Source organism: Stegodyphus dumicola, chromosome 7 (assembly GCF_044657685.1).
Source record: "Stegodyphus dumicola isolate Sdum_Otavi_A_Nest chromosome 7, ASM4465768v1".
NCBI lineage: Eukaryota > Metazoa > Arthropoda > Arachnida > Araneae > Eresidae > Stegodyphus > Stegodyphus dumicola.
Genome location: NC_140774.1, coordinates 36,478,898 through 36,503,645, shown reverse-complemented (window position 1 = coordinate 36,503,645; position 24,748 = coordinate 36,478,898). Strand labels below are relative to the sequence as shown.

General features: G+C 30.5%; 1 protein-coding gene across 3 annotated transcripts in view; it reads left to right on the top strand.

Annotated features, from left to right (window-relative positions):
- The window catches only part of whd (carnitine O-palmitoyltransferase whd), a 128,643-nt gene that overhangs the window by 86,200 nt on the left and 17,695 nt on the right, over positions 1–24,748 (top strand). For all 3 annotated transcript variants that reach the window (XM_085820083.1, XM_035353448.2, XM_035353447.2), the window contains exons 3-18: positions 713–849; positions 2,756–2,930; positions 5,038–5,139; positions 5,414–5,551; positions 5,647–5,724; positions 6,761–6,868; positions 6,970–7,054; positions 7,162–7,276; positions 9,366–9,446; positions 14,338–14,413; positions 14,545–14,592; positions 14,739–14,846; positions 17,576–17,601; positions 22,114–22,179; positions 22,282–22,366; positions 23,799–23,963. In XM_085820083.1, the coding sequence (XP_085676209.1) occupies positions 713–849; positions 2,756–2,930; positions 5,038–5,139; positions 5,414–5,551; positions 5,647–5,724; positions 6,761–6,868; positions 6,970–7,054; positions 7,162–7,276; positions 9,366–9,446; positions 14,338–14,413; positions 14,545–14,592; positions 14,739–14,846; positions 17,576–17,601; positions 22,114–22,179; positions 22,282–22,366; positions 23,799–23,963 (1,593 nt within the window). The remainder of the gene's footprint in view (positions 1–712; positions 850–2,755; positions 2,931–5,037; positions 5,140–5,413; positions 5,552–5,646; positions 5,725–6,760; positions 6,869–6,969; positions 7,055–7,161; positions 7,277–9,365; positions 9,447–14,337; positions 14,414–14,544; positions 14,593–14,738; positions 14,847–17,575; positions 17,602–22,113; positions 22,180–22,281; positions 22,367–23,798; positions 23,964–24,748) is intronic.

Sequence of the window (24,748 nt, the reverse complement as noted above, 5' to 3'; positions counted from 1 at the left end):
ATTTGATTAAAATTTGCTTTTATAGACACTCCTTTCTTTTACAAAATAGCTGTAATGTAATTTATTTTACAAGGTAGGTCAGCAACATGACTAAATATTTCAAAGGAAAAAATTGAATGTCATATTAAGCTTGGAAGTTCATTTTTTTGTTTCATGCGAGTCACGTTCCTGCACTTATGTCATTAGCCAAGATGACAGTGAGCATGCTGAACAAGTTACAGTTACAGCAGTCCTGACTTGCACACCAGAATGATCACAAGGTGAAACTGGTTAAATGCAATATTAATATAGCATTGTTGCTGTTGACTGTCTGGAGAATCTGTTTACATGATTTTCAATAACATAAATATAATAAGAAGGTCAAGCAGTTTTAGGCAGATGAAGGAATCTGATTGGCAATGTTTTTCAATTAAAAAAAAATTTTTTTTTCACTTCTTGTAGCTTTATTATACTTCTGTTACACAGTGTGATCAAATATGCAGCCGTACTTCTGACTTAAGCTGTAAATGTAAAATATGATGCATTGGTGACTTGAAAATGATTTGATAAAGTTTCTGTCACAAATCTAAAATTTAACAAATATTTAATAACATAGTAGTTTTAGAAATATCACTACTGTTAAGTATTTGCTTGTTTTTCTTAGCACCATGTTCATTATAGTGTAATATCTGTGAAAATATTTCATTTATATTAAATTACTTTTATTTTTTAGAACAATATATGGACTTGTGCTTATCCAGCATCCCCATATAGTTTGCTCATTATAGCTGTTATCATTGCTTTTTTAACATGGAAAGAAAGAGATGTTTCGCATGGATTTGTTGATTTTCTGGCTTCACATTTCACTGAGTATGTAATATTGTCAGTTTTTTGTTTAATATTTTTGTCTGTTTTGAGGCATTTAAATGTAATTGCTTTTAAAACGACATTAAGTTTATGTATTAAATATTGTTTTAAAAGATTTCATAAGCCATTTTATTCAAAAATTATTTTCTGTTTATATATAAACACCACCATATTGGAATATCTCGACTTTGTGTTACCGCTGCTTAGACATTTGATATAAGCTGTTGCCAGTCATCTACAAAGAACTTGTGACATCCATGCGAAGGCGAGTTACAGCTGTTCTGTAGGTGAAAAGTTGTGCAATGCGTTATTGAGGCAGTGGGCATAATGTTGTGGTTCTTCAGTGTGTTCTAAGATTTCAGTTAATTAACTTAATTATTTAGAGCCTATAATATTAATAAATGCATGCTGTTTTGTACAGTGTGGTCAAATTCATCTTTATTTCTGATGCAACTTTGTCGCATAGTGCAGAGACAGATAGGACCATAGCTGTAAAATTTGGAGCATTTGTTGTTTGAATGATAAAGATGTGCACTTCAAAGTAATTTTTTTCTTTCAAAATTTGGTATTGATTTTTAAAAATTTAATATTAAATTGATTTTTCACACATTTCTTTATTTAATGAACAATCTAAAAATCTTAAGATTTTTTTCTGTTTGCATCATTTAGATGGTGAAAGGAATTCTTTAGATGAAATTTATACTGAATATTTAACAGAATTTACCAGTTTTTGGAAAACTGTTTTTTTCCCCATATCAATTATCCCCCATTATTTTGAAAAACCAACATCCAAATATCTGTCTTTTATAAAATTAAAAAAAGTGGTATCTTTTATTAAATAAAAAAAAAAAATTTCCCTCTTTTAAAACAAGATTGATAAAAATATTGATTAGGTATTTTTCCTAGAATTGTTTAGGTAAAAGTGTACAATTGTGTGCCTCTTGTTTATTTGGTGATTGTTTTTTGACACCAAGATCGGCGCTAGGAAGGCACAATTAAAGATGGCCGCTACACAAAACCAAAATAAAAAGTCAAAGAATTGCTCAAACTCGATGTCCATGTACACATCGATCTATTTTCACTTAAGAAACATCAGATAATTCCACAAACTAGGCATTGTGCACTGCCTTAACTTGGTCCATGTAGACACCGATCTATTTTCACTTAAAAAAAAATCAGGAATCTAAAACAGAGTTAAAACTATCATGGTAACCAAAAATGGGGTTTCATCACCAAAACAACAAAATTTGTCACTAATCAAAGGGGCATCCAATTCTACACAAGAGCCTTTTTTTAATATGCTACAGTTTGACTTTAAGTAGAAGGAAAAGTTCCTGTTTGTGATTTCCCTTGGAAACAAGTCATTCATTCTTCATTGATTTCTCTAATATTGATTTTATTTATTTATTAATTAGTTTTCTTCTTCCTTATTAGGAAGCATTATTTGCAAAGAAACTAGGTTTACTGTAGAAATAGTTTAGCATTTTATAAATCTCATTCTTCTTTTCAAAGATGCATTTTAATCTAAATTTGTAAATCTTTATTCACTGCATTGAGTAAATCAAGCCAGCTACATTGATGAGACATGCAGGAAAAGTATTTTTGTTATTCTGCTTGGTAGATCTTTTTTTTTTTTTTTTGCCTGCAACACTATAATGTTTTCAGTAGCTTCATAAGTCAGTAATATTTGCTCAAAAGGGGTGGAGTAGTTGTTTAAATTGTAAATAAAATATTATTCTTGCATAACATGAAAATGCATTTATCAATCTAGACATTGGGAATATTTAAATTACCATACAGTTGTGAAGTTATTGCTAGTATATTTCTGTGAAAATTTGAAAGAAATGTGTAACATAGTGTTTGTATTGTCTTCTCTTTTTCTAATCATTTTTTTAAAATCATTTTTTAGCAACCCACTGGTAGCTACTTTCAGTATAGCAGCATTTTATGCCATGTATACAATTATCTTATGGCTGATATTTGTGAATACTGTGAGATACTGTGTTAAATTGCTACTAGTATATAAAGGATGGATGTACGAAGCTCGTTCTGGAAAAATGTCACTGAAAACAAAATTATGGCTTGTAAGTATTATTTTTTATGGAATTAAGTTTTCTTTTTAATGTATTTAAATTACAATTATTTGTTTAAAATACTTCCTATAATCTAAAAACTTTCATGAACTTTATTATCTGCTTTTCTAAACTATCAGAATATTTTCTTATTTCCTTTTTTAAGATTTAATTATTTCACCAATGCAAACTATGATTTGGGTGTAGGAATTATCAATTCATTATATAAAGACCGGTTGTAGGAAATAAAATAAAATAAATAAATAAATAAATAAATAAATAAATAAATAAATAAAAAAATCATTGTTTAAGTCTTCTCAAATTTAATGTTCAACTTGTTAGCATTTTAGGAACAAGATGAGGAAAAAGAGAGGTATTTGCTTAATTAAACAGTTGAAAAGATTGCTAAATGTGGAGTATAACTTGTGTGAGGTATTTGTATTCTATGCATTATATTTGGAGGTGCATATTTACATTTCTTCCTTGGATATCAACATGTGTAGGCATGTTTCTGTATATTAACTGTGTTATAAAAAATTCACTATATTGTTGAACTCAGGTTATATCTTCCACTGCTTATTATAATTAAGAAATGGATGCCATATATTTTACAACTAAAACGAGTTAGTCATTATTCAGCATTTTTCAATTAATTAGTCATAAATGCCAAGCATTACTTAATTTTTTAAGTTTATAAAATGAATATTAAAGATAATGCAAAGAATGTAAATAGATAAGAATATATATTTTATAATTGTTTGATCTTATGTCATAGAAAATTATGTATTATTAGTCCAATGGGGCAATTTGTCCTGAAGGACTATTATTTTCATTTTGGCATTTTGAGTTGGTTCACTATAAGTGTCTTAGTCACTTTTCAAATTGTTATCCCCCAAAATTATCACAATGTATTATAAATAAAGAAATTAAATAATGAAGAATCTGCATAAATGTGTGTTTCTTGCATTGTGATAAAACTACAGTACCTAGAGCCATTCAATTTTGAATAATGTATGTTTCTAACCGAATATGGCCATCTAGAAGCCAAATTTAGAATTTATTTTATTATGTGTTTCATATTTTGTAAATCTTTAACGAATTTTTGGTCAACAAACTGAATGATTTAAAAGCGAGCAATGGCAACACTCTACGGTGGGGGGGGGAACCTTTTAATCTTTAGCACGCGGAACTGTTTGTCGGGAAATCTAAAGGATATGCTCATTTAAAAATTATTTTGTGATATTGCTGTTGAACTGAATTTCAAGTGCAAAGAACATGATATTTAATAAATAAAGGTAACGCACAAAGCGTTTAAAAAAAGCCCCTTTGGATGTAATTTAAAATTTGAAACCATTCAGATTTTTTTTTTTTCCCAGTTTACAGCTTATAAGTGTGGGGGAATGCCATCCAGCCAGCAGAGGTGGTTAGTGAATCTGACTGCCGTAGCGATGGATCTGGGTTCAAATCCCAGAGAAGGCATGGTTGTAACTGTCTCTACCTTCATCGGAGGCAGTGGTTGCTACTTGTTAGGTGTTTCCATAATAAAATGGCCACCACTTTCAGCACTTTTGGTGGCACAAGGCTAATGGTTCTTAAATAAAGCTCTCAGCCATTAAAAGAAAATTATGTGGGGAAATCAGCATGTCCATTTTAATTCCTCTGAATGGCATGATGAATTTATCTGGCCATAAGCTTTGTTGCTACTTTGTATATATTACTTCCATTTCTTTAAAATGTTTCAAATGGTTTCCTACCTTCTGATCAGTAAAAATTAATAATGCTTTATGTGATGAATGTACATTGAAAAAATATAAGAAACTGTATGAAGTGGGAATATGCAGTGGTTTTGTAATTTAGAAAGACCATTAATTTTGCTTTGAAGATGGATTTTTTTTTTTTTTTTATAAAATTCAATGCTAATTTTAAAATTTTGCTAGCATCATGCTTAAGAGGATTAGTGTGGGAATTTAGAAGGCTGATTGATATTTTTAGTTTTATATATTGTTTATTATTTCAGATTGCTTGGAATAATAAATGATTAATTTCTTATTATTTGATAATTTTTTTAAACAATTTATTGAACTGAGTAGATAGATAATTTTTGTTATTTTCTTTGTAGGCTGTTATGAAATTAATTGCAAAAAGGAAACCTCAATTGTACAGTTTTCAGGGTTCTCTTCCAAATCTCCCCGTACCTTCTGTAGAAGATACTATGTCACGAGTAAGAAACCAATATTATTTCCGTGCTTCATATTATGCTATGAGTTATAATAAAAATGTATGATTCATAAAATAAGCCTTAAGATTATATTTGTTTCCTTTATGAAACATAATCATATGAAATGAAATTGGCAGTAAAATTGTGAAATGGATTTTTTTTAGTTTGACATATAATATTTGAAATTCATTTCGCTGGTGGTGATGTAAATATTTATGTACTTTAAATGTACTTTTATATCTATCAGAATGCAAAGATGTTACTTTTTGTTTTACAGTATCTGCTATCAGTGAGATCATTGCTTGATGATGAAAAATTTAAGAGAATGGATATGCTAGCTAAAGAATTTCAAAATGGCATTGGAAAAAAGTTGCAACGGTACCTAATATTAAAATCATGGTGGGCTACGAACTATGTAAGTGAACATATCCATTTGTAATGTAAAAGCTGAAGACTCTAAATTTATAATTGGAACAGAATGTTTGAAATCAGTAACTTTTTTATTTGTAGGTTTCTGATTGGTGGGAAGAATTCATTTATCTTCGTGGGCGAGGACCTCTAATGATCAATAGTAATTTTTATGGAATTGTGAGTAAATGTTTTCAGAATATTGGCTAAATCATGATTTCTGTGTACTAATAAATATCTGATTTTACATTAGTGTGTAATATTTTGATTAATAGTAAATATAGAATATGTCGTTTGAATTTATAATGAATGTTGTTAAATTCTCAAATGTTAACTAGAATTTGCAAATAATCACTGAAGTAAATGTTTCCAATATTAATAAAAACTAATCCTTTATTAATGTTTTGTTAATTAATGTTGTAATTCTCTGCAGCATATATGTTGTAATCAGCACATAGTGTCACAGTTGTCATTACCACTGATAATCTGATCCCTATAATAAAATTAGGTAAAAATACTTTGTTTTCCCATTCCAAAGTAGTCTGGCATTCCAAAGATAAAATCGCTTGAAAATGTATTTTGATAATAATTCATTGTAGACATTGAGTAACACTGTCATAATTGAAGCTCATATTGATCCACTGGACTCGAATGAGATTGAAATGGTTTGCCTTTCACTTCTTATCATAAAATAATAATGGAGAGAGCATTTCAGAGTTTCGAGACTTCATTTCCTGTTCAAGATGCAAAATAAATACTAACCTTCCATCTCAAGATTAGTAGTTAAGGCTGTGTTACAGATGCAACTGTTTAGTATTATAATTTGTAGATTGTAGTTTGTGTAGTTGAATATGGTATCTGCATGAGGTTTTTCATGGTTTTCTGGTATAAATAATGAGATTTTTTTTGATGGTGTGTAGAACAACTGTAAACCAGTTTCACTTATAAAAAATCTCTGACAAAGAATCTGTCCTTTTCAGTTGATAGCCATTCAGGACCATATATGATGTAGAGTGAGAAAAATTTTTCCCCCCTGTTAAAGCATATAATTCAAACCTTTTCATTACTTATTTATTTAACTTCATTCTCTTTCATCATGATTGTTTGTAGAATATAGGTCAAGATGTCGAAAACATAGTTTGTTATCAAGATGTCACAAAAAATTAAGCTATTGGTTGAGTAATGCAATAATATGTGATTAGAGTGATATTTTCAGGATGCCATTTTAATACATCCAACGCAGAATCAAGCTGCTAGAGCTGCTGGTTTCATTCATGCCGCATTACTTTTCAGACGAGCAATAGATCGGCAAACATTAAACCCTGTAAGTATATCTCTCATGAAAATGTAGAGTATGGTTTTTCTTTTGTACACATTTTTCATTTTTTTTTTTTTTTTTTTTTTTTTTTTTATTTTATTTTTCAGATAATGGTGCAAAATATTGTTCCTTTGTGTTCAGCTCAATATGAACGAACATTTAATACTACTCGTATTCCTGGGAAAGAAACTGGTAAGGAAAGCGTTGCTACTCATTTCTGTTTCATTTTAATTGTACATAATTGATTTTGATACAGTTGTTTTAATATTCTTAATGTTATCTTTATTTGTCATTTTTAGATAAACTGATACATTTTGATGATAGTCAACATGTTGTTGTATACCATGCTGGGCGATACTTTAAGCTTCCTGTGTATTATATGGGTCGCTTACTGCGACCATGTGAATTACAAAGGTGAAGTTTATTTTTAAATAAAACTCATTTTAAGCATTGGAATTTGACTAAATTTTCCAAGAGAAATTCTGAAGTATAATTTAATGTATAAATTACTGTAATTCAGGGGATACCTAAATAGAAAGTAGTTATTCTAGACATTCCAGGGAACTCTTAAAGTATCAGTCTGTTTTAGACTAATTTTTAAAAAAATTTAAAATAGGTTCTAATTTTAGAAATGAAATAATGTTGTCTTTATTTTGTGCATCATCAGTTTTTCAATAAAAACAGATGGTCGGCATGAATCCTGAAGTATTTCTTCATAGTATGGATCAGTTTTCTTAGTGCTGTATTCATTTTTTCTCAATTTTTCAAATCCTGAATAGGTTGAAGCTTGAACTAGATTGATTACTTCTAGTGAACAGAAATAGGCTTCTGAATTATTTGTGTGATATATAGAACTTAATTGTAGACTTCTTCACATATTGTGTTGTTTATAAAAGAACTGTACCGCACCAGTTGTCGAACGGTTAAGGGCATGAAATATTGTATTTAGGGTTTAATTGTAGGTGCTAAATAATGGATTGGTTGCTATGAGAGTTGTTAAGACAGATGTGACATATAAATGAGTCACTCCGTAAATACATTCCTTGGTACACATGTAATTAAGTATTTTGCTGTAAATATCTAATCGTTCACAGTGTATGTGTGCAATAAATATGTCATTATAGAAAATTTTATTTTGAGCAACTTTCTTCCTTAGAAGGCAGAAATAACTTTCTTTTACTCCTTAAAATGTACCGTTGTTATTCAGAAGTTGCAGAATTATCTCTCACCAACTATTTTATATTCATTATTTATTTCCCTACAAGCCAGTATGTATAAATTTTACTGCTATAGTGAATCCATCGTGGCTTGTTTTTCTGTAAGATACTATTTAACATTATATTTGGTGCATATTAAGTTATATCAAGTTTGAAAATGTGTGCAATGAAAGAACAGTGAGTAATTACACTTTGAGTGTGCATTAAATTTTGTTACAAACTTACTATAATGCTTCAAAACCACAAAATGTTCAGCTTTCTGCAAAAACATTTTTAGACAGATGATAACACAAAAGTGGTTTAACTACTTCAAAAATGCCTTTATGTGTTGAAGGTGGTGATCGTTCTAGCTGTTCCTTAAACAGAGCAATGCCAGAGAACATTATAAACATACAAGAAATCATTCTGAAAGATTATTAGTAGGATATTCACAATGTCCTAGAGGTTGTTTGTCATACACTTCAAGTCAGAATATCAGAAAATTTTTTAAAGATGCATTGGATATGTGAAAACCTACAGACAAGTTTCTTTCACTGATTCATTTTTTTGTTTTGTTTTGTTGGGAGAATGGCATCCAGTTAATGATATTTACTAGCTTTAACAGGGGCAGTTTCTTTTGTCTTCTTCATGGCAATAAAAGTGATGGTTTAGGTCTTTTAAATGAAGTAAGAAGCTAAGAAAAATAACAAGTGGTACTAAATGGTGTAGCAGAAGATGTCTTTGCAAAGGTTTTTTTATTTATTAAAAAAAGACTTAGATTGATGCTGGTATAGCGGTTTAGGCTGATTTGAAGTTAATGGGTGAAGATAAAGTATAATTAGGTATATAAGTTAATAAATATTTTAAGAAATTTTGAATTTTTCAGTAGTAATTATGATTTCTAAATGAATTAAATTTTTCATTTTTTTTTTTATTTTTCCATAAATGGGTGCATTTCTGAATAATAATATGAATAAATAATAAAAGTCCAGCTAAAGTATCTTACTTTTGTTTTGGTACCAGTAAAAACTCTGGATGCTGTATAATATTTAAAACGTATAAAAGTTTGGAAACCACTGTAATGGTACTTAACTTATACTTTTCAGTGGGGAGGGAGATGAATTTATACTTTTAAGTAAATTATTCTTATTTTTTTTTCATGCGATGTAATTTTTTTTTTCTTCTTCCTCCTTCCCCACTGATTAAAATAAGTTTTGGAAGTTAAAACTTTTTAGATATTTACATTTTTATTTTGTTACATTAAAAAAAAAAAAAGTAGCTAAAATTGAACCTTTGTTTCACTTCAGGCAAATTGAAAAAATTCTTCGTGATCCATCTCCACCTCAGCCTGGGGAGGAACATCTTGGTGCATTAACTGCTGTTGAGAGGTAAGCTTCGCTGAAGAATTTAATTTATATGCATGAACTCATCCATTCTTTATTATTTTAGTACGACGAGACTTTGAGTTAGTACATCATTTTGGAAATTTAGCCACAAATGCAGATTTTTATGGTGGTAAAATAAAAGAATAATAATTGCATTAGAAAGAAAACTGCTGAAATATCCAGTCCAGTGTACATTCAGTGTTAATGCAATAGACAAAAATTACAGGAACACATTGAGTTAAAGTCAGTCCTGAAACTATTATACAGTCAAAAGTCTTTAATCCGGACTTGTCGGGACTTCGGCGATTCCGGATTATCGATTTTTCCGGATTATAGATTATCAGTTTAAATCTGGTAAGATGGCATGCAGAAATTATAAAATTAAAAATATGAAACTGTAATTTATGAAATAAAGAGCAATTATGATCTAAAGGGTATCAAAATTTACAAAAAAAGAAAGCTTAATATTTATTTGTTTACTTTTATTAAACATTTCTGTCAATGTAAGTTGTTTAAGTTGCTTCGTTTTATGTGATAATTTTATGTGATTTCTCTTTAAATCTATAAACAAACATAATTTCTTGTTCAATTCCAAAGTTCTGCTGTTCAAGTCCTATATTGCTGTGTCAAGAATACCGACTAATTTGTCAATCGAAATTTTTTTGTTTTCAATAACCTCTGTGACACTTTCTTCACTATCGGAAGCAAATTATAATGATGAGGAATTTGATTTAAATCATATCAAAGATGGAGTACATTGAGATGAAATACTACATTTAGAAAGGAATTATAAGCCAAATAAAATAACATCTGCCCTGAAGATAAGGATAGTGCTGACAGATCAACTTCCAGTTCATTGCGTGCTGCAACGTTCCCCCCCCCCCCCCCCCCCGCAGAGCAGCGTGAAATTGATAAACAGATTTCGGAATGGTTAGAGAAACAAAGGATATGCCTTTATCCATTTTTTGCAGCAATTCCATGTTTTGTTTGATGGACATCGAAACATACTTTCGCTTTGTAGATCCTTCGGCAGCTCCATCATCGGAAATTCTATTTGACATAATCGAAAGTTCAAGCTTACTTTTATAAAATTGCTCTAACAGTCTGCAAAAAATAATAAGCCAGATCCAGTTCGAAGATTAAGGAACAACGCAATCTGCAACATTAACTGAAATAGATAATTAGATAATTTTAGCTTAGCTTATACTGTCTGGTATACATTAAATGCGCATGTGTAAAAATATTATGCACATGCATAAAAGTATTACACGCATGCGTGAATGCATTATGCGTTGACGCATGCGCAGAAAGTTTGTAGCTTTGAGGTCCGGATTAACGACTTTTGACTGTATTGTTCCTCCCCTTCCCTTCCCAAATTTTTGCCTTATTAGAACATATGACATTGGTATTAATTTCTTTAGCTACAGAAATTCAAAATATAAGATGCAGGAAAGCATGAATGCATTGAAACTTGTGTGGATTAAAGTAAATAAGCTAAAACTTCTGTTCTTCAAGAGGTAATGAAATAAATGAATCTTCATTAAAGTTCAAATTAGAATATACGAGGGTTGGAACTTTAATAGTGGCAACACAGCTGAAAAAATGCTACGCTACAAAACCAAAGAATATCGCGTATACCACACGTGAACTACATACCTACCTTACCTCTCAGCAAAAAGACTCGTCCTGCCTACGTCAAGCGCGTGTGGAGTGACGCAAAGAACGGATCCTTGTATTAGCTCACGGTCTAAAATTAGTGTTGTTAGTATGTTTTTAAAAACAAGAAAACGATGTTGGATAAAAATTGAATGTGCCAGAGGTCGTACAGCACGACAGTGTCATCAAGGGCTTCAAGAGGCTTGCGGGAAATCTGCATTGCCTTACAGAACCGTAGAAAGATGGGTAAAAGCATTCAATGAAGGACACCAAAACGTGGCAGACATGCTGCGGCCAGGTCGTCCGAGTGTCAGCGATGTAGACGTGCAAGCTGTTGCCGCACTAATGGACGGTGATCGCCGCCAAACGATTCGTCAGCTGGCCAGACAAACAGGATTAGCACATACGACTGTGCTGCACATTCTGAAGGAACGTCTGTCCATGAGAAAAATTGTTTCACGATGGGTTCCACATCAATTGACGGAAATGCAGAAATGGCTATGATATGATGCTGCCCGAACCCACTTGGAGCGCTATGAGTGCGAAGGAGATGCTTTTTTATGCCGTATCATTACGCTGGATGAGACTTGGGCCCGATCGTACCAGCCAGAACTGAAACGCCAATCAAACGAATGACGTCGTTACGCATCACCACAACGTTCGAAATTTCATCAGAACCCCAGCAATGTGAAAGTTATGGTGATTCTCGTGTACGACTGTGATGGTGTCATCCTAATGCATACCGTTTCCCCACAGCAGACCGTCACTGCGCAGTATTACTGCTCATTTTTGGAGCACAATCTCCGACCAGCTTTGAGAAAAAAACGGCGACACTTTCTGCAGAACGCTCCTCTCATTTTGCATGACAATGCTCGGCCGCATGCAGCAAAAGCTGTGACTGATTTGTTCAAGTGATGGGGCTGGGAAGTGCTTTACCATCCACCATACTCCCCAGATCTAAGCTCTTGTGACTATGACTTAATTCCTAAGATGAAGGAACCACTTCGTGGCACTCGCTTCCAAACTGTTCCTGAGATTCTTGTGGCAGTAGACCGGTCCATTCAAACTATCAACAAAACAGGCACTGCTACAGGTATTCTGCGACTTCCACATCGTTGGAAACGGGTTGTACACAATGCTGGCAACTATATTGAAGGACTGTAAAACATGGTGACATGAATCATTTTTGTATTCCTTGTAAATAAATAGTTGCCACTATTAAAGTTCCAACCCTCGTATACGTATGCATTTTTAGCCCGGATGGGCAGTAGCTGAGAATGGCTATTAGTCTCGAAACGGCATTTTGCGTCGTATCGCTTTTTATATTGTTGCCACCAAATATTATCTCTCTGTATTATATTTAAAGACATTTAATAATGAAGAATCTGCCTGAATGTATGTATGTGTCTTGCATCGTGAAAGAACAACAATATCTAGAGCCATCAAATTTTAAATAACGTAGTCCTGCATCCGAATGTGGGCACCTGTAAGCCCAAACCTTGAATTTCAAATTTGTTTTATTATCTGTTTCATATTTTTTAAGCAATTTTTGATTAAGAAACTCAGTGATTTCAAAGCAAGCAGTGGCAACACACTGTACGGAATAAAATATTTTTATCTCCAGCACACAAGACTGTGTATGTGAAATTCTAAAGATATGCTGTTTTTAAATATTTGTACTCCAGTGTGGCATTAGCCCAAATGTTCTCGAAACATATATGTACCTAGCCCATGCTTGGACGTAATGCAAGTTCCGAAAACTTTCAGATTTAATTTTTATATTTGCCTTTTATTTGAAATATATGTATTTTTTGTATGTGTGCAGATAGCACTGTGTCATATGCAGTGAAAATTCTCCAGGATGACCACCAATGGATTCAGATAAATTTTGATCGAATTTGAGAATGAGTTTCAGTGTACATTGCATATAGTGTGTGTACAGATATGTATTTTGGCTTTCTTGAAAATTTGTACTGTTTTATTCTACCCACTCCAGCCTGTAGGGTTAAAAAAGCACAAATATTTTTATTGATAAAAGTACAAATATTTTTATGATTAATGTTCTGTGGTTAATTGAAGTATTGAATTCTAATTTATAAATGTCTGTCATTGTCAGTTCAAAAACAGCCTGATTCATTTATTTATTTCGTTACACCAGCCCCCCCCCGATGAAAGTGTAGCAAATGGTGTAAATAAGCTTTCCTCTCTTACTGTTTTCATTTTTGGTTTCCACTGTTTTTTTTACATTTTCATGTAGTTAGTCATTGTGCTTTTTGATGTTATATCTAATAATATGTTCTGGGTTAAATATGGAATGGATTTGAATGTTTTATTTTCATTTTACAATATTATCGCCAGTTGTTGCAGCTATCAGCAGACAATTGGATTACATTTTGGACTGCTTTGAATTTATTCATTGTATGTATTAGAGAGAGAGAGAGAGAGACAGAGAATACCATAAGAGAATTTCCTCCTAGGTCAGTTCTTTGAATATTAAATATCTAAAACACTTGTCTTCTAAAAGAAAAAATATGGCATTTCTAATAACTCTGTCAATATTTTAAAAATGCATTTATCCTGAAAATGGTAATTTATATGTTTCTTAATAAATTGAGGCATTTTAAAAATAATCTGAGAGAATTTTGTGTAGGTTAAAATCATGTTTGTACTGATATATTTTTAAATTGGTATACTTTTAAGTAATTTTTTGTATTTTTAAGGAAAATGTTTTTTTGTTATCATTTTGTAATGAAATGTATTTGTATCATATTTTTGTTGCATAATAAATTTCTTAATTACTTAGTAAATATTGAATTCACTGAAGGCTTTTTATGAATCCAGTAGCACTTCCACACTAGAGATTTAAAAAAAAAAGTTTAAAAAGTTACTTTTTCTGTTATTATTTATGTAAAACCATTATGTAATGTAGGGAAGACTGAATCAAACTTTTCAAAAATTTTAATAAATAAATTTATTTAAATTTTCGTATGACAAAGTTTTGATTTTTACAGAATTTTTGTGCACATTGTAATGCTATCAAATCTTTATATGTGGTATTATTATTACTGCTGTTTCATTTATTATTTTTATTGCAATTATACAAGTTTGTTTTTCTTGTGTTTTGCAACAAGTATTGTATCTTTTTCAATAAAGTTATTTAATATGTTTCATGTTTCAAAACTGTCTGTGTCTTTTACTGTATATTTCTGCACAGTTTTTATTTGATTACATATTTCAGAACTGTGTGGGCTGAAGTAAGAGAAAAGTACTTTTGCAAAGGTATCAACAAAGCATCATTAAACACCATAGAAAAGGTGAATTATAAAAATTAATTATTATTTATTCTATTTGGTAAAGTTTTTAGTGTGAATATATATTCTTTTTTCCATAAAAAAATTTGCGTTATAAAAACATGCTATTTGTTGATTTATTTCAATTTTTTTAGGCTGCATTTTTCGTAGCTCTTGATGAAGAGTCGTATAATTTTGATTCTGTAAGTATTATTGAATTTCAGTGAAATTTTTTTAGTTTAATTGTGAATTCTTTTAAAATTACTCAGATTTAAAACTATTTACTGAATCATAGTTTTTCGATTACAATTAAAAAAAATTATCTACTAATGTGATGTTTTTACTTTAGAAAGATCCTACTAAGTTGAATCAGTTTGGCCGTGCTATGCTTCATGGAAAAGGTTATGATCGTTGGTTTGACAAGTCATTCACCATAATTGTGGCTAAAAATGGCAGAGTGAGAAATTTATTTTGTTCAAGTTGTTTCTTCATCTCGCTGAACTTCATAACATAATTATTATTGTAGCTTCTTATTTCTGTTATAGTATTAGTGTTTCAAGAAAGTAGTATTTTTATATTTTGGGAATTTAATATTAGGAATTCATCTTCATTATAAACTCGAATTATTATATTTAATTTGTTATGTTTGTGTAGTGTGATCTGTGTTCAAAATGTATGAGTGTGTTATAAAGCTGTATTAAAATGGTATTTTTGCATAACATATTAATAAGTTAATAATCTTCGTGAACTTGACTTTAGAAGAAAAATTATATGTAAATTTATCACTAGTTTCCCTAGACAATTTATTAGTAATTAATATTTAAAAATACATCTACAATAATCAATAATTAATGTTTTGAAGAAACTGAAGATACCAAGGCAATTTTTATGTGTTAATTTTTTACAAAAAAATGTATCTCTAACTACATGCAGAACAAAATATAATTTATATTTCATCCCTCCAGTAATTTTGAATATGTTATACAGTCAAAAGTCGTTAATCCGGACTTGTCGGGACTTCGGCGATTCCGGATTATCGATTTTTCTGGATTATAGATCATCAGTTTAAATCTGGTAAAATGGCATGCAGAAATTATAAAATTAAAAATATGAAACCGTAATTTACGAAATAAAGAACAATTGTGATCTAAAGGGTATCAAAATTTACAAAAAAAAAAAAAAAAAAAAAAAGCTTAATATTTATTTGTTTACTTTATTAAACATTTCTTTCAATGTAAGTTGTTTAAGTTGCTTCATTTTTTATGTAATAATACATTCTCTTTAATTCTATAAACAGACATAATTTCTTGTTCAGTTACAAAGTTCCGCTGTTCAAGTCCTATAATTGCTGTGTCGAGAATACCGACTAATTTGTCAATCGAAATTTTTTCGTTTTCAATAACCTCTGTTACTTTCTTCGCTATCGGAAGCGAATTACAATGACGAGGCATTTGATTTAAATCATATCAATGAAATACTACATTGAGTAAGCAATTATAAGCCAAATAAAATAAAACATCTGCCCTTAAGATAAGGATAATGCTGACAGATCAACTTCCAATTCATTGCAGGCCACCGCAGCGTTAAAGATAAACAAAGTTTAGATAAACAAACGTTAAAGTTTAGATAAACAAACGTTAAAGTTTAAATAAGCAAAGGATATGCCTTTATCCATTTTTTGCAGCAATTCCAGTTTTTGTTTAATGGACTCCGAAAGATACTTTCGCTTTGTATATCCTTTACATATTAGTAAATATATATCGGAAATTCTATTTGACATAATCGAAAGTTCAAGCTTACTTTTATAAAATTGCTCTAACAGTCTGCAAAAAATAATAAGCCGGATCCACTTCGAAGATTAAGGAACAATGCAATGTGCAACATTAACTGAAATAGATAATTAGATAATTTTAGCTTAGCTTATCCCGTCCGTTATACATTAAACGCGCATTCGTAAACGTATTTTGCGCATGCGCACACGCAAATTCGCAGCGGTAAAGGTCTTACGCGCAAGCGTCAACGCGACGCATGCGCAGAAAGTTTGTAGCTTTGAGGTCCGGATTATAGATCATTCCAGATTATGGATGTCCGAATTAACGACTTTTGACTGTCTATCATTTTGGTACTTTAAAACTATTGAGTAACTACATTTCAGAAGTTGTAGGTAAAGAAAAGTTAATGTCTTGATGTTTTAAAAGAAAGCACTCCTTTTAGAATCTAATAGTTGGATAACAAAATTCATCTGTTGTCATTTTATCTTTTTTTTTTTTTTTTTTTTTTTTTTGAGATGCAACTATATATTTTTACTAGCTAGAAGTAATAGTTATATAATTAAAATGCTATTTAATAGGAAAATGTGATGAAACTAATTATGTTGATGTAAACTTTCTGGGTTATGTGAAATTAATATTTTGTATATGACAAGTATGAAATAATTATGGGTATTTGCAGATTGTCTGCATCCCCCATCTTTCATCTTGAACTTATTGCCAACTTTGGAGAGCATTCATGAACTCATTAGCAATAAAGTTTTCACCAAGCTAATGTACAGGAGACGAGCCAATTTCAAAATGGTTTTGTGCTAAGAATTCCATAAAAAAGCAATCAATCAATAAAATTTAAAAAGCAAGTAAACTTGAAAATAAATGAAATCAAGTACTTTTTCTAAAGAAATCTTTCTGTAGTTTTTTTCGCTGTTCTTCTCTCCATGTATACATCAATTTGTCTTTGCTTAAAAAAAAAAAAAAAAAGTATTTGTGCTGAAATGCAACATTTTCTTTTTCAACAGCCAGCAAACTCTATAGTCTCATTACAACTCATTATGAAAAAGACAAATATACTCAATGTGAAAGAAAATGTTAATCAGAAAAAGGATGATTGCATTTAAAATATGTAAGTTCACGTATGCTTAAACAAACGAGGGCTGAAGACATACCTGGTTTGCTACTAAGTACTTTTTTTGGCAATATTGCATTCCTTCATTTTTCCATGACTTTACAGTGGGGGTTGATTGTTCAGGAAGTACCAAATTATTTTTTAAATAAATAACTTTTTTTCTTGTTTAATAATTGTTTTTTTTAATGGGAAAAAATGAATATGCTATTTATATATTCATGGAATTATGTGAACAATTTTAATCTTAATTTAAATATTTTCATAATTAATATGCTATTTCTTATTCCATAGGTTGGATTAAATGCTGAACACTCTTGGTGAGTTTTTTGTTTTTTAACATATAGAATTTACAAATGGTATAAATACAGGTTACTGTTAATTTGCATAGTTATCTGTATTTTTATACAGTACAAAGTCCGAAATCTGGACTCGTCGGGACTTTGGCGATTCTGGATTTAGGATTTTTCTGGATATTAGATCATCAGTTTAAATGTAGTGAGATGGCATGTAGAAATTTTAAAATTAATATGATATTGGGATTTATGAAATAATGAAGTATTTATGATCTAAAGGGTATCAAAATTTACAAAAAAAAGTGCTTAATATTTATTTGTTTACCTTATTAAATATGTCTTTCAATGTAAGTTGTTTAAGTTGCTCCGTTTTTTGTGCTAATACCCTTCTCTTTAATTCTGCAGACAGACACAATTTCTTATTCAGTTACATTGTTAGAAGTGCTGTATCTGCTGTTTCGAGAATTCCGACTAATTTGTCAATTGAAATTTTCTCATTTTCAGTAACTTCTCTGTCACTTTCTTCACTATTGGTAGTGGTATTTTCTGGATTTAGAACCATACTACAGATTTCACCATTCATTAAATGATTGATGATTAAGAAGCATTGTCATCATCATGAAAACTTCTTTTATGTTATCTTCATTTATTACCGCTTCTCCACATTTCTTTACAAAATCTGTTAATTGGAAAATTTCACCTTTGTTTTGTGATATCCAAAAACCTTTAAAATTAGCAGCTATCATCATCAAATGTAGCTATCCTTCACTATACATATTTGGCTATGCATTATGAGCTTGGCGACTAATGATAAGTTGTTCCATTAAATTTTATCTTGCTTCTATAGCGCACTGAGACAATTAAGCCTGAATTGTATTAGTTTAGTTATTTATTATACTTATGTCTATTTCTTGCACATGCTTAAGGCTTATCAGAGTTCTGAATAAATAAATTCCCACATATACTTAAGCCTTAGTAGCACAAGGAGGGCCGGCACTAGATATCTTACCCCCTGATGCAGTCCTGTGGGTCCTAAATTCTGTGACTCCTTGCGGCTATACAAGCCCTGGTGCTGGTTCTGGTTTTATGTGAATAACAAATCAGTTATATTTAATTCAAACAGCGACAAATGTAATCTTTGGGTCTATGAGTATCATCAGCAAAATCTATTTTTAGCATATGGAAAGAAAGTTTTGGTAAATTTTTCCTCCTCATAATTTTTTAGCTTATTTAATTTAAATCTGTAATCATTGCCAAGCGTAATGTCAACATAAAATGTTTTGATAAAAATGCAGTGATGAAAGGAAAGTATAATAAATAATGATTTGCCAGGTTTGCTGGTGTCAGATCAACAATGTATCTATGTGGAATGTTTCGATTTGAGATGTGTGCCAAAAAGCAGATACACAGCAATGGAGCCAAATTATTGATTGTAAAACTTTATGCTAAAATTTTTGTTTCTTCAATAACAAGTTATTTTATTTAGTGTCGAAGTGAAATTTTAGAATCGGGACTCTTCAGATGTTTTATTATGTGTGGAGGATGGAATTAAATGCACATGCATAAAGCCTAGGAGAAAAATGTTGTTGGTGGTTTTGAGGTCCAAATTTTAGAGCATTCCGGATAATGGACGTCTGGATTTTGGACTTTGTACTGTATTTCTTTTAAAATACTTGTTTATCAGTGTTCTTAAATGTGTGCTAAATCATTTAAAGGTCTCAAATTTTAATGAACAATTCAAATTTAATATTTTGCTGAATTTTCATAAAATTTTTAAAAAATAGTTAAAGTAATATTTTAATATGGCAGCAGCAAAAATGTGCACAAAAGCATAAATGATAGCAGCCTTAATATGAACTGTGCAACTATTATACAGTCAAAAGTCCGGACGTCCATAATCCGAAATGATCTATAATCGGGACCTCAAAGCTACAAACTTTCTGTGCATGGGTAAACGCATAATGCCTTTATGCATGCGCATAATACCTTTATGCATGCATATATGCATTTATGCATGCGCATAATATGTTTACACATGCTCGTTTAATGTATAATGGATGGTATAAGCTAAGCTAAAATTATCTAATTATCTATTTCAGTTAATGTAGCAGATTGCATTGTTCCTTAATCTTCTAATTGGATCCAGCTCATTATTTTTTGCAGACTGTTAGAGCAATTTTATAAAAGTAAGTTTGAACTTTGATTATGTCAAAAAGAATTTCCGATTTTGGAGCTGCCAATGGATCTATAAAAAGCAAAAGCATGTTTCAATGTCCATCAAACAAAAAGTGGAATTGCTGCAAAAAAAAAATGGATAAAGGCATATCCTTTGTTTCTCTAACCATTCCGAAATCTGTTTATCAATTTCATGCTGCTCTGCGGACGGGGGGGGGGGGCACGCCACAGCACGCAATGAACTGGAAGTTGATCTGTCAGCACTATCCTTACCTTCAGCACGGATGTTTTTATTTTATTCGGCTTATAATTCCTTAGTAAATGCAGTATTTCATCTCGATGTACTCCGTCTTTGATGTGATTTAAATCAAATTCCTGTTGTTATAAATATTACGAATACACATCAAATAGTTTTCTGGTTGCAATTTTCTAATTTCGACTATGCGTAATGTATGCTTTATGCGTGTGCGTGTTGAAAGAAATGTTTAATAAAGTAAACGAATAAATATTAAGCTTTTTTTTTTTGTAAATTTTGATACCCTTTAGATCATAATTGCTCTTTATTTATAAATTACGGTTTCATATTTTTTATTTTATAATTTCTGCATGCCATCTTACCAGATTTAAACTGATGATCTATAATCCGAAAAAACTGATAATCCGGAATCGCCGAAGTCCCGACAAGTCCGGGTTAAAGACTTTTGACTGTACTTATCATTTTTTTTGATCGAGTCCAATTTGATATGTACAATGGTAGTGATTTTTCGTTGCTAGTCCTCTTAATCGCTCTCAGATTTGAATGAGTTATATTTACGATCTGCCGTACACTAAGGTTTCTTTTTTGCTTAATTTTAAATTTAAGAATATTCTAAAATTACTGCATATTTAATATTTGTCTCTCTCCATTTTAGATCGTATAAAAATGAAGATAGATGTAGAGTTGTTTAAAATTTAAGATACCCAGCTAGGAAAATAGATGAAAAATGTTAATTCCTTTTTTTTTTTTTTTTTTTTTTTTTTTTATGTACATACTCTTGTAAAATGAGTTTTTCATTTTTTGTCAATGTCTTCTTGTGTAGAAAGTAGTCAGAAACACAAAGGTGATTTTCAAGATGTAAATAAAGAACAGGGAAGCAAGAAACTGTTATTAAATATCCTATTTTCAAATCTTAGTTTACATTATAAAATAAAAATTTATATATTTAATTTTAACATATGTATTTTTGTAAGTTTCATATATGCATAAAAATGTGTTCACATGGTTATGCTTGCAAATTTTATGTGTGTGAGTTACTTACATAGCCCCCCCCCCACACTTGTGCAAGTTTCCATTTAGTACAAAATTGTGAAAATTTTTTAAGCATTCAGCTTCATTCTTTAAACTTCGTTAAAGCACTGATAAAGTGAGCTTCTCTAAATTAAATGAATTCGTTCATGTAGTAGTAGTTTTCATTGTCCTAATTGATTTGCTTAAGGATTTTTGGATGCATGGTCTGTGACTGATAATGAAATAATATTGAAAATCTTCAAGAAAATGTGGATATCTGATGCTTATTTAGGTTCTGAAAATCATTGTTCGTGGAAAGACAGATTGAATAATGATAATGGTAATGATCTGCAAACTGTAGCAGATGACACACACACAGCTGTTCCAGCAGCATTAAACAATCTGAGGCCCAGAAAGTAACACAGGGCTACAATAAGAGCTGATAAAAGTCAGTGTAGAGGAAATTGATGTGAAGATATTTAGATATTGGAATATTAATATTATTATGTATGTATTCTTATTCAAATGTAGATTTCTTTTAAATAAATAGTATTGTGATAGTTACCATTGTCTTATGCATGAATATTTTTCTTTTGTTATGCTCTTATTGTAACTGCATCCTTTGGAAATTAAATGATTTGCATAATTTTCTCTTCTTGATTAATAAAGAAAGGGAGAAAACTAAGTGAGTAAGCATGGTAACTGAATGTAACATAATTTTACAGTCAAAATATTTTTGTAAACTTTATCTGAATCATGCAAAAATTTTTAACCACCCTCTATTTAAATGCAAGGAAAATTCACTTTTAGTTTTATTTATGTTAAAAATATGGTTTTGATTGTTTATAAAAACATTCTGAAATTCAGATCATAACTTAAATATGTTATCCCAGACACTTACAAGCATATTCGAAAGTGAGTATGGATTGTCCACTTTCATTCTGAGAATGCGAATTCTGCTTTTAATTTTACTATTTCCTGAAATTATATTGTATTATGAAAGTTAATATGGAATTATTGTTACTTTTAAATATTTTTCTATAGAAAACAAAATTTTAATATAAAAATAACTAAAAACTATATTTTGCAAATAGGGCTGATGCACCAATTATGTCACATGCTTGGGAGTTCTGTTTAGCACAAGAATTCAATTCTAACTGGTAAGTTCCAGTTCCTAGATTAAATAATTTATCTGCTTTTGTGTTGTCAAATATCAATATCATTTACTTCTACTGCTATGATGACTTGTACTTTTATTTTAGGTATGATGCTGATGGAAATTGTGTTGGGGAATCCAAAAATAACTTATTCCCACCAAGTCATTTGAAATGGGATTTCTCTAATGAAGTAAGAACTTTTCAAAATTATTGGGTAATCTGAAAAGCTCTGCAGATTTTTTGATAATAAATAAAAATGAAGCAACAGAAAAACATGAGGAAATTTCTTTGAATCACATAAGCACCGTTTTATTCTATGACATTTTGCCATTTTTCCAGTAGCTGGAAAATGCTTTTTTAAAGCAAAATTATTGGTTTTAGCCATAAAGAAATTATCAAAATTTGAGTCTCCAAAAAAGTGCTCTCCGGGCCCTTCAGAAAGTTTTAAAATGACCTGAAGAGAAAAAAAAAAAAAAAAAAAACAGAGGGGAATAGGGCAGATGAATATTGGGAGAAGGATGAACTATATTCATTCCAGCTATATGCAAAATAAGCCTTTGACATCTACTGAAATTTGGAGCTGAAAGATTGTCATGATGAAAGATACCTCCAGGATTCTGTGCACTTTGCTTCAATTTCTGCATTTAAAACTGCCAGTTGAGAATGTAGTTTTCTGAATTTATTGTCTGAGTTTTTTTTATAACATGCAGTTTTTTTGTAGTCCAACATGTACAAAGCATTACTTTTTTAAGCATTATTTTTTTTTAGATATGTCAGTAAAAAAAGGTTCACTTGCCATACCACAAGGTTTTTTTTCCAGGTGGGAGTATTGTATAGTATCCATTTCTCATGTCCAGTGAAGAGCCATTTTAAAAAAAGAACTTCTGCATTTCTTTTCAGCATGTGCCAAAGTCGATTAAGTATATTCTACTCTATATGGTATCCATGTATTATAGTGGCTTATGTACTCACTCTTATTCAAATTATCATATGCATTATTTTTTGAAATATTTAGTCTCTCTAATAGTTCCTAAACTGTATAACATCACTTTTCAGCAGTAGCTTCTTCTAATGAGTCCTTGTTTACAGATGACGATCATCCAGACCTAGCTTCATCTTTGAGGCTGAAATTTCCTTACTTAAACCAGCCACCTTATAACTGTGTCATTAAAAACAGCTCTCTATCCATATACAGCTCAAATTTAAAGAGCAGTCTGATAGCATATTTTCCTGTTTTAAAAATAAAATACTGTAATATGAAAATGAACTTTTGAATTTGCCTATTCTTAGCAGCATGCCGAAACAAAAATTATCTCAACTTATGCTAGAGTTATGCAGCAGGAGAAAGGCCGTTTAATCAAGGTCAAGGTCAATTGCTTCAATAAAGGTCATTCTTTATCAGCAGTAAGAGAATATATTTCAATTTGAAAAACTGTAGAAATTTTGGAATGGTTCAATAGTCTTGTAGTTTTTTACATTGAAATAAATTGTTTTGTTGTTAATTAGATAAACTAAAATATCTCATGCAGTAAATTTTGAAAATCAAGTTGCTCATCAGTAATATTCTATTCTGATATACTTTTTTAAGGTACCGAATTTTATTGATTATTTTTTCTTTCCAGGCTATAGAAGTAGTAGAAAATTGCATGCAGTCAGCTCAAACTGCTATTGATGATGTAGACCTCAGGTTATTAATGCATGATGCATATGGCAAAGGGTTTATTAAAAAGTGCCGTGTTAGTCCTGATGCTTATATACAAATGGCTTTTCAACTTGCTTATTATAGAGTAAGATAGTTTTTCCAGTTTTCCCTCTTATCTATATTTTTATTGTATATATATCTTAACAAGAAATACTTAAAACATATATTAGAAGCAAAAAAGAATCTTGAAAGAATTCTTATTGATTGAAATGTAAGCAAAACCTGTAACTGTTTAAAAACAAGAAATTAATGTGATTCTTATATTATTCAGAATGGGGTTGCATAGAAGACTGTGCATTACATTTGATAACTCCTTAAAGTTGAAAACTGCTACTCTACATGTTAAACCATAACAGATGTTTAGTCCCATAGAACCACAAAAAATAAGAGTATTGCTGATTTTAAATAAGATAATTAAGCCAGAATTAAAATTTGGAACTAGAATTTGATAAAAGAAGAGATTTTAATTTACTGTGTATAAATATTGTTATGAACTGAAAATAGGGCTGACACTAAAACTAATCACTAGGCCTTTTGCCTTTCAGTACTGTCCCCACAGCTTCTAAATACTGTCATCTGTCATTCCTCTATGGATTAAAAAAATTTTGCTGCTCAGTGCAGCTGCATTGGTTGCACTGGCTGTGGTGGTGGGCCTGACAAGGAAGAGTATTTATTTTTCAGATTTATTGCCAGAATGGTTGTAATAAAACTTTAAAAAATTTAAAGTGTGAACAAAATTGCAAATATTAGGATTGTTCAACAGAAGCATTATGTCATTCACATATGTAACTTTTTAATAGTCACATAAAAATATTAATGAAGCAAATATTTTAATCAATTATTTTATTTTTGTATTTCAGACATAAATAT